The sequence below is a fragment of the Hyla sarda genome, chromosome 1, assembly GCF_029499605.1.
Source record: "Hyla sarda isolate aHylSar1 chromosome 1, aHylSar1.hap1, whole genome shotgun sequence".
In the NCBI taxonomy this organism is placed as follows: Eukaryota; Metazoa; Chordata; class Amphibia; order Anura; family Hylidae; genus Hyla; species Hyla sarda.
In genome coordinates, this window is record NC_079189.1 from 215,768,149 (window position 1) to 215,778,690 (window position 10,542).

General features: G+C 43.3%; 1 protein-coding gene across 1 annotated transcript in view; it reads left to right on the forward strand.

Moving 5' to 3' along the window:
- The window catches only part of LOC130304090 (N-acylethanolamine-hydrolyzing acid amidase-like), a 50,988-nt gene extending 40,974 nt beyond the window's left edge, over positions 1 to 10,014 (forward strand). The window contains exon 11 of the mRNA XM_056551903.1: positions 9,874 to 10,014. Within this exon, the coding sequence (XP_056407878.1) occupies positions 9,874 to 9,908 (35 nt within the window). The 3' untranslated portion in view covers positions 9,909 to 10,014. The remainder of the gene's footprint in view (positions 1 to 9,873) is intronic.
- Positions 10,015 to 10,542: the final 528 nt, after the last annotated feature.

Below are 10,542 nucleotides of genomic sequence, written 5' to 3' on the forward strand. Positions count from 1 at the left end.
AAGCTCTCTGCTTATAAGGAAAATGAACATTCCAAATAAATTATATATTGATTCACATATACAATATGTCTACTTTATATTTGCATCATAAAGTTGACATGTTTTTACTTTTGGAAGACATCAGAGGGCTTCAAAGTTCAGCAGCAATTTTCCAATTTTTCAAAACATTTTCAAAATTGGAATTTTTCAGGGACCAGTTCAGTTTTGAAGTGGATTTGAAGGGCCTTCCTATTAGAAATACCCCACAAATGACCCCATTATGAAAACTGCACCCCTCAAAGTATTCAAAATGACATTCAGTAAGTGTGTTAACCCTTTAGGTTTTTCACAGGAATAGCAGCAAGGTAAAGGAGAAAATTCAAAATCTTCATTTTTTACACTCGCATGTTCTTGTAGACCCAGTTTTTGAATTTTTACAAGTGGAAAAAGGAGAGATATCTTCCTAAAATTTGTAACCCAATTTCTCTCGAGTAAGGAAATACCTCATATGTGTATGTCAAGTGTTCGGCAGGCGCAGTAGAGGGCACAGAAGGGAAGGAGCGACAGTGGGATTTTGGAGAGTGAGTTTTTCTGAAACGGTTTTTGGGGGGCATGTCACCTTTAGGAAGCCCCTATGGTGCCAGGACAGCAAAAAAAAAACACATGGCATAATATTTTGGAAACTACACCCCTCAAGGAACGTAACAAGAGGTACAGTGAACCTTAACACCTCACAGGTGTTTGACGACTTTTCGTTAAAGTTGGATGTGCAAATGATTTATTTATTTTTCACTAAAATGCTGGTTTTCCCCCAAATTTTTTTATTTTTATAAGGGGTAATAGGAAAAAATGCCCCCCAAAATTTGTAACCCCATCTCTTCTGAGTATGGAAGTACCCCTTGTGTGGATGTCAATTGCACTGGGGATGCACTACAATGCTCAGAAGAGAAGGAGTCGCATTTGCAAATTTTGCTGAAATGGGGGGGGGGGGGGGGGGTCATGTCACATTTTTGAAGCCCCTATGGTGCCATAACAGCAAAAAAAAAAAAACACATGGCCTACTATTTTGAAAACTGCCCCCCCCAAGGAATGTAACAAGGGGTACAGTGAGCTTTAAAACCTCACAGGTGTTTGATAAATGTTCATTATGATGAGATGTGAAAAGGAAAAATTTGATTTTTTACACTAAAATGCTGGGGTTACCCCAAATTGTTCATTTTCGCAAGTGGTAACAAGAGAAAATGTCGCCGTAAATTTGTAGATACATTTCTTTGGAGTAAGGACATACCTCATGTCTGGATGACAGGAGCTCGACGGGTGCACACTGTACTCTTAGGAGGAGGAGATCAGTCAGGGTCTTGAGCTATCGCGTTGCTGCCTATGGAGGAGGAACAGTGGGACCCCCCCTCAAGGGGCATTACATGGGGTAAAAAACTGGGGTAAACTAAGTAACTAAAATGGGGTACAGTGGGATGTAAAAAAAATAAAAATAAAACAGGTTATGTTCCCAGAATGATGACCCAGAGCATAGCCGAAACTAAAGAATATGCCCACCACAAACCCTATGCTCTGAATCATCATTCTGGGAATGTGATGTGTGTGGCCGTCCCTGTTGCCTCAAATGTGCACCCCGCTCAGGTGGAAAGAGAGCGTTGCTGCACATTTGAGGCAACATAAAAAGTCCCCGATGATAGTGACTCAGTGACCCATGACCCATTTTTGGAAAAAGTACCTTATGAGGTTTTTTTTTTTTTTTATAAGAGTTTTTGTGGCAATTTAGAGGTTTTATGGGCTTAAAATTTGCAATGTACTCTGGACTTGGTTCATTGGGGTCAAATTATGGAGAATTAAAATGAATAGGGAACATTTAGTACTGCATGGAAATGTGATACTCCCTGAAGCAATCCTTAATGCAGAGGCCAAGATGATCGGGGCAAGTGCCACATTGAGTGGTGGTATCCTCCTGTATCCCCCTTTTGTAACACACTTTGCATCTTTTCTGGGTTCGTCCCTTCTTCCCAGTGTGGGGGACCTCACCTGGAAAGTGTTGGCCTGGGATGATCCTGGCACCTATATTTCCAGTTCCTTGGGAAGTCCGGCCTGCTCTTTCCTGGTCAGCAAAGATCAGGACCTTTAGGACTTCTTCTTGGAACTGAAGGTATGTCCCTGTGTTGCCAGCATACTGGAACAGTACAAAAGCGTTGTACATGGCAACCTGTACCAAGTAGACCGCAACTTTTTTGTACCATACCCGTGTTTTCCACATAGCGTTGTATGGCTTGAGGAGTTGATCAGAAAGATCAACTCCCCTCATATACCGATTGTAGTCCAGAATACAATCGGGCTTGAGGACCGGTGTTGTGGTACCTCGCACAGGGACAGGTGAGCTGCCGTTACCATGAATAGTGGTCAGTATAAGGACATCCCTCTTATCCTTATGCCTGACCAGCAACAGGTTTTCATTGGTAAGGGCACCGGACTCACCCTTGGGCATAGGTGTCTGCAGAAAATTTAGAGGGAGGCCTCTCTGGCTTTTCCGCACGGTCCCACAAGCGGACGTGGATTTGGCAGAAAGGGATGTGAACAGAGGGATGCTGGTATAAAAGTTGTCCACGTAAAGGTGGTAACCCTTATCCAGCAATTTTCCCGCTAACACCCAGAGTGGGGGAACAATCTGGGGGTTCAATACGGGAATCTCGTCCCTCATACACTCTAAACTTGAGAGTGTACCCAGAGGTACTCTCACAAAGTTTATAGAGCTTCACACCATACCACGCCCGCTTCGATGAGTCTCCCCTTAAAACTGATAAGAGACTCATCAACCGAGAGCTCCCTGAGGGGTACGTAGGCCTCCAAAAATTTGTCCCCAAAGTGATCGTGTGTGGGTGGGGGGTTATGTACTGTGTGTGTGCTTGGTGTATACTATATATAACGGTGTGTGATTAGAAATCACACACCGTTATATGGCCCAAAAAAAAATGGGGGAAAATCGCAGCGCTCTGAACCCCTAATAGGGCCCAGGTCACACTGGAAAAACTGTGGCGGACCCTTGGGGACCTATTAGGGGGTCAGGGGGGGATTTTTTTTTTTACTATTTACGCTACCTTTCCCTGGGCTGTATTCTTTCCCTGATCTATGGGAGGCTTCTTTTCTTCTGAGGGGGCTCCGATCTCGGCAGAGGGGGGCAGAGCTTCCTCCAGCAGCTCTGACCGCTGACTGAACCCAGCCAGCTGAGGGAGCTGCAGGAGGATGCTGTTAACCCCTCCCCTGCCGGCTGCTATTGGCTGGACAATAGCAGCGATCCTGGGGGGGTAGACGAAATCGCCACCTCCCATAGATACAGTGGGTGATAGGGAGTGTAGCCTACACCCCCGATCACCTTGTATCTCCCTATTTCTTCTCCTCCTAGGCCTCTCCTTTTATATCCCTATGGCTCTTCATTAAGGGGTGGCTGCTCTGGATATAATCTCTCTTACTTTCCCCATTATCTTGCGTTCTATATATTTTAAATCTCTGATGAGGTGTCTCTGTAATGTCACACTACACCAGGAGGGAATGTGTTAAGTTCTGTTACTGTTTTATAGTTAGGTTTTACTGGGCCTCAGTTGCTCTGCATTGATTGTGCTGTACAATCTCTGTTATACTGTGATAGCTATTTTGTCAGTCGCTGTTATTCTGTTGTCTATTATGATACTCTGCGGAGCTATTGTATTTGCATTTATTCAAACTTCAATAAAACAGGTTTAAAAAAAAAATTACTGTTGGATAGAAAAAGTCCTGAAATTTGAGAAAATAATTAGTAATAGGCAGAAGTAAAAATTATGGTAGCAACAGAACATGTAATGCAGTCCAAATTGGCAACAATCATCAGGAACGTCTGTGTACCAAGTTCACCAGGAATGTCTGTGTACCAAGTTCATCCGGAATGTCTGTGTACCAAGTTCATCAGGAACGTCTGTGTACCGAGTTCACCAGGAATGTCTGTGTACCGAGTTCATCAGGAACGTTTGTGTACCAAGTTCATCAGGAATGTCTGTGTACCGAGTTCATCAGGAATGTCTGTGTACCGAGTTCATCAGGAATGTCTGTGTACCGAGTTCATCAGGAATGTCTGTGTACCAAGTTCATCAGGCATGTCTGTGTACCGAGTTCATCAGGAATGTCTGTGTACCAAGTTCATCAGGAACATCTGTGTACCAAGTTCATCAGGAACGTCTGTGTACCGAGTTCATCAGGAACGTCTGTGTACCGAGTTCATCAGGAACGTCTGTGTACCAAGTTCATCAGGAACGTCTGTGTACCGAGTTCATCAGGAATGTCTGTGTACCGAGTTCATCAGGAATGTCTGTGTACCGATGTCTTTTAAATGAATAACTCCGATTAGTCATGTCAGGGATAGGTAAGTATGAACAGCAGGTTTACTCTGCATTTGGACGTGAAGCAAAAAGAGTCAGATAAAAAAATGCATAGGAGCAAATATGAGAAGCTCATTTATCCCTTATATGCCTACAGTATGACAATAGATTGCATTACTGTTCCAGAGTGTCAAAGATGCCTCTACCCTGTGATTTTACTTCTGTTCGATTGACACACAGGGCTCACCTGCCAAAGGCGATCTTTATTAAAACCCATTGAATAGGTGACCATCGCTGTGGATTACCATTCAATGTCTCTGTTGGCCAAACAAAATCAGGAACAAAAAAAACTAGAAAACTCTGAGAATAGGTTTAGTGTTGTTCCTAGTTCTTCAGTTTTCAAGCAATTAAGACAGATCTATAGTGAGAGAGGAGACTATCCTTTTCGAAGGTGAGAAAGGAGACTATCCTTTTTGAAGGTGAGAATCCCTCAAGATCACGGAGGGTCCGACCACAGGGATACTGTGCACGTAAATGGGTACTCCGGTCGAAAAAAATATTTAAAATCAACTGGTGCCAGAAAGTTAAACAGATTTGTAAATTACATCTATTTAAAAATTTTAATTGTTCCAGTACTTATCAGCTGCTGTATACTCCACAGAAAATTCCTTTAGAATTTATTTTCTGTTTGACCACAATGCTCTCTGCTGACACCTTTGTATATGTCAGGAACTGTCCAGAGCAGGAGCAAATCCCCATAGCAAACCTATCCTGCTTTGCACAGTTCCTGAGACAGACAGAGGTGTCAGCAGAAAGCACTTATAAATAAGTCTCTCCCCTAAGAAAATTCAAATCACCGCTCTTTTCCAATTCTTTAAAGAGGAACTCCAGTTGAAACAAGTGGAAAACAAATATTTTCAAATCAACTGGTGCCAGAAAGTTTAACAGATTTGTAAATTACTTCTATTAAAAAATCTGAAACCTTCCAGTACTTATCAACTGCTGTATACTTCAGAGAAATTTGTAAAGTTCTTTCCAGTCTGACAACAGTGCTCTGTGCTGACACCTCTGTCCATGTCAGGAACTGTCCAGAGAAGAAGCAAATCCTCATAGCAAACCTCTACTGCTCCAGACAGTTTATGACATGGACAGAGGTGTGAGCAGAGAGCACTGTGGTCAGATCGGAAAGAACTTCACAAATTTCTCTGTTGTATATCTGTAGTTTACGCAGCTGATAAGTACTGGAAGGGTTGATATTTTTAAATAGAAGTAATTTACAAATCTGTTTAACGTTATGGAGCCAGTTGATTTGAAATTTTCTTTCCCCACTGGAGTACCCCTTTAATTAAAAATCTGTAAACAAAAATGAACATAAACATATTTGGCATCGCATGCTACATGCGGAATTGTCTGAACTATTTAAATGTCACATTAATAGAACTGCACGGTGAATGGCATAAATGTAAAAAGAAAAGCAGAATTGCTGGGTTTTTGGCAGGTAATAAATCAGGAAAAAAAATTAAGAATGATCATGAAGTCACTTCTAAACATAAGTGATAAGAGTGAAAACTACAGATCACGGTACAAAAAATGAGCCCCAAAAAGGCCCATGTACGGAAAATTTAAAACATGGCAGACTCTTTTCCAGACAATAACAGTCTGCCAGTCTATTAGCTATGATTTTTTTGTTCTTATATGCAACAGCTACGGTTAACCCTGATGTCAGGTGTTTAACACACCAATTGCCTCAGTCTATAACAACTGCAGCATCTAGGCAGTTAGATGACAGGTGCTGTTCCTGTCATGCCTCTAATACTAATGACCAATTTGACAGCTTACTGCAAACCATAGGTATTGAAGTGAACTGAACAGGTGATCAGACTTAAAGGGGGACTCCGGCCCTAAGGCATCTTATCCCCTATCCAAAGGATAGGGGATAAGATGCCTGATCGCTAAGGTCCCGCCACTGGGGACCCCAGCAATCTTTCCTGCAGAACCCCCCTATCATCAGCCTCTAGAGCAAACATCACTCCGGGTCTGATGAATCACGTTCATGGGGACGGATTATCGTGACGTCATGGCTCCACCCCATGTGACGTCACGTTCCGCCCCCTCAGTGGCAGGAACTCCGCGATCAGGCATCTTATCCCCTATCCTTTGGATAGAGGATAAGATGTCTTAGGGCTGGAGTACCCCTTTAAACCACATAGGGACCCAGGGCGTACAGGTACGCTAAGACGCCCTGGTACTTAAGGACCCAGGGCGTACCTATATGCCCATGGGAATTTTGGTCCCCGCCCCGTGCAAACCCCTGGGGGGTCCTGAGACCCCCATGTCAATTCAGACTGCTGATTTGTGGCGATTCCGGATCAATCGGATCTCTGGTGACCTGGAAAAAAAAGGGTGAATGGGGCTGTCCGAGACAGCTCCATTTACCCTTACCCAGCAGGAGTGAGGTAGCACGGGTGCCACCTCACGATCACGTGATTGATCGGGCGGAACGACCAACCAATCACTGTCCTGCTGGGCAGTGATTGGGGCCGGCGGGGGTCTCCTACCTCTCCCTGGCCTGGCGGGGGTCCCCTCAGGAGCGGCAGCGGCGGTCCCGGCGGCAGGATACAGCAGAGGTGAGGCCTGTTCACCTCCTGCTGTTTCTTAGCAACAACTCCCAGCATGCACAACCAAAGGGCATGCTGGGAGTTGTAGTTTTGCAACTGCTGGAGTTCCAACTACAACTCCCAGCATGCCCTTTGGTAGTTTGTGCATACTGGTGGTTGTAGTTAGTTACTTCAATGAAAAAGTGTGCATCCAGCTGTTGCATAACTACAACTCCCAGCATGCACAAACTACCAAAGGGTATGCTGGGAGTTGTAGCAGTGTGCCTCCAGCTGTTGCAAAACTACAACTCTCAGCATGCCCTTCGACTGTCAATGCATGCTGAGTGTTGCAGTTTTGCAACAGCTGGAGACACATTGGTTGTGAAACAAAGTTTTGCAACCAGTATGCCTCCAGCTGTTGCAAAAATACAACTCCCAGCATGCACTGAGAGACTGTACATGCTGGGAGTTCTAGTTTTGCAACAGCTGGAGGTACGATGGTTGTGAAACACTGAGTTAAGTAACCAATGTGCCTCCAGCTGTTGCATAACTACAACTCCCAACATGTATGGTCTGTCAGTGCATGCTGGAAGTTGTAGTTTTGCAACAGCTGGAGGTTTGCCCCCCCCCCTCATGTGAATGTACAGGGTACATTCACACAGGAGGGGGTTTACAGCGAGTTTTCTGCTGCAAGTTTGAGATGCGGCAAATTTTCCGCCACAGCTCAAACTCCCAGCGAGATACTCACTGTAAACCCAACTGTGTAAATGTACCCTAAAAACACTACACTACACAAAATAAAAAGTAAAATACTACATATACCCTTTCACAGTCCCCCCCCCCAAAGAAAAAAGTCTTGCACGGCACTGTTTACAAAACGGTGCCTCCTGCTGTTAAAAAAACAACAACTCCCAGTATTGCTGGACAGCCATTGACTGTCAAGGTATGCTAGGAGTTTTGCAACAGCTGGAGACACCCTGTTTGGAAAACACTGCCGTAGGGTATTTTGCTGGCGGATGCAAATCCCCAAAATAGGCCTCAAATGCGCATGGCGCTCTCTCGCTTTGGAGCCCGGTCGTATTTCAAGGCAACAGTTTAGTGCCACATATGTGGTATTTCTGTACTCGGGAGAATTTGCGTTACACATTTTGGGGGGCTTTTTCTCCTTTTACCCCTTATGAAATGGTAAAGTTGAAGTCTACAACAGCATGTTAGTGTAAAATAATTTTCACACACTTGCTGGTGTTGCCCCATACTTATAATTTTCACAAGCGGTAAAAGGAAAAAAAGACCCCCAAAATTTGTAACACAATTTCTCCTGAGTACGGAAATACCCCATATGTGGGTGTTAAGTGATCTGCAGACGCACAACAAGGCTCAGAAGTGAGAGCGTACCATGTACATTTGAGGTCTACATTGGTGATTTGCACAGGGGTGGCTGATTTTACAGTGGTTCTGACATAAACGCAAAACAATAATACCCACATGTGACCCCATTTTGGAAACTACACCCCTCACGGAATGTAACAAGGGGTATAGAGAGCCTTAACACCCCACAGGTGTTTGACAAAATGTGGTCACATGTGGGGGGGGGTCCACTGTTCTGGCACCACGGGGGGGCTTTGTAAACGCACATGGCCCCCGACTTCCATTCCAAGCAAATTCTCTCTCTCCAAAAGCTCAGTGGCGCTCCTTCTCTTCTGAGCATTGTAGTTCACCCGCAGAGCACTTTACATCCACATATGGGGTATTTCCATACTCAGAAGAAATGGAGTTACAAATTGTGGGAGTTTTTTTTGTCCTATTACCCCTTGTGAAAATTAAAAATTTGTGGTAACCAGCATCTTAGTGAAAAAAATCTAATTTTTCATTTTCACGTCCAACTTTAGCGGAAATTTGTCAAACACCTGTGGGTGTTAAGGCTCACTGTACCCCTTGTTACATTCCTTGAGGGGTGTAGTTTTCAAAATAGAATGCCATCTGAATGCGACATGCCCCCCAAAAACCATTTTAGCAAAATTTGCTTTCCATAACCAAATGTGACTTCTTCTTTTCTGAGCATTGTAGAGCGCCCGCAGTGCACTTGACGTCTACACTTGGGATATTTCCATACTCAGAAGAGATGGGGTTACACATTTTGGGGGCAAGTAAAAGCATCTCAGAGTTATTAATGCTTAAAGTGACAGTGGTCAGATGTGCAAAAAATGCCCGGGTCCTTAAGGGGGTACTCCACTGGAAAACTATTTATTTTAAATAAACTGGTGCAAGAAAGTTTAACAGATTTGTAAATTACTTTAAAAAAAAATTACTATAAAAAAATCTAAATCCTTCCAGTACTTATCAGCTGCTGTACACTACAGGGGAAGGTCTTTTATTTTTGAATTTCCTTTCGGTCTGAACACAAGTGCTCTCTGTTGACACCTCGGTCCATGTAAGATGTACTGTCCAGAGCAGGAGAGGTTTGCTATGGGCATTTGCTCTTACTCTGGACAGTTCCTAACATGGGCAGAGGTGTCGGCAGAGAGCACTGTGGTCAGGCAGAAAGGAAATTCAAAAAGAAAAGAACTTCCTCTGTAGTATACAGCAGCTGATTAGTACTGGAAGGATTAAGATTTTATAATATAAGTAATTTGCACATCTGTTTAACTTCCCACCACTAGTTGATTTAAAGGAAAATGTTTTCCAGGGGAGTACCCCTTTAAGGCTCTTAGAAGGCAGGGTAAAAAAAAATGAAAGTGCAAAAACAAAAATGTGCCTGGTCATTATAGGATCTCATTCAATGCCGGCCTAAAAATTTGAAAAGTTATGACCATCGGAATGCAGAGATGAAAATACAAAAAAAAATGTGATCTTTATACTGGCTCTTCAAGTTGTAAATATGTTCTTGCAAATGTTATATGAAACGGATGTTATTCTTCTTATAACTTGTTTATGTATTTCAGATAGTGAAAGCGACGTGGTACACGGAGAAGAATAATACTACCAGTTTTCTTTGTTGACACTCATCATTGGAAACACCATCATTTCACCCATACAATAAGGGCCATGTAACCATACAATAGGTGGGGCCTCCCAAACCTAAAACAAACCACTAAAGTAAAAGTCAATAAATATATGCCACTACCTAAAAAATTTATTTTAAAATCAATATAGAGAATGTATGTGTACACGTATCCTACTTAAAGTTCAGTAGGAAGTAGTAGTAAGGAAGGATTCATCCTTAAAGGGGTACTCAGCCCCTAGACATCTTATCCCTTATCCCCACCACTGGTAACTCCCAAAATCTTCTGCACACCACCCCGTCATTCTGAACTTTTTGTTCTGAAAGCTGGGTTCGAGGCCGTGGTCATGACATCATGCCACGCCCCCTCCATTCATGTCATGCAGGAGATTGCAGGGATTCCCAGCGGCGGGCCCCCCTCGATCAGACATCTTATCCCTATCCTTTGGATAGAGGATAAGATGTCTAGGTTGATTACCCCTTTAAGGATTAATCCCTCCTCACTACTACTTACTACTAACATACATGTATATATCCATTCTATATATTGATTTCCAAATAAGTTGTGATTGTATTAATTTTTAGGTAGTGGCATATATTCATTTTCTGT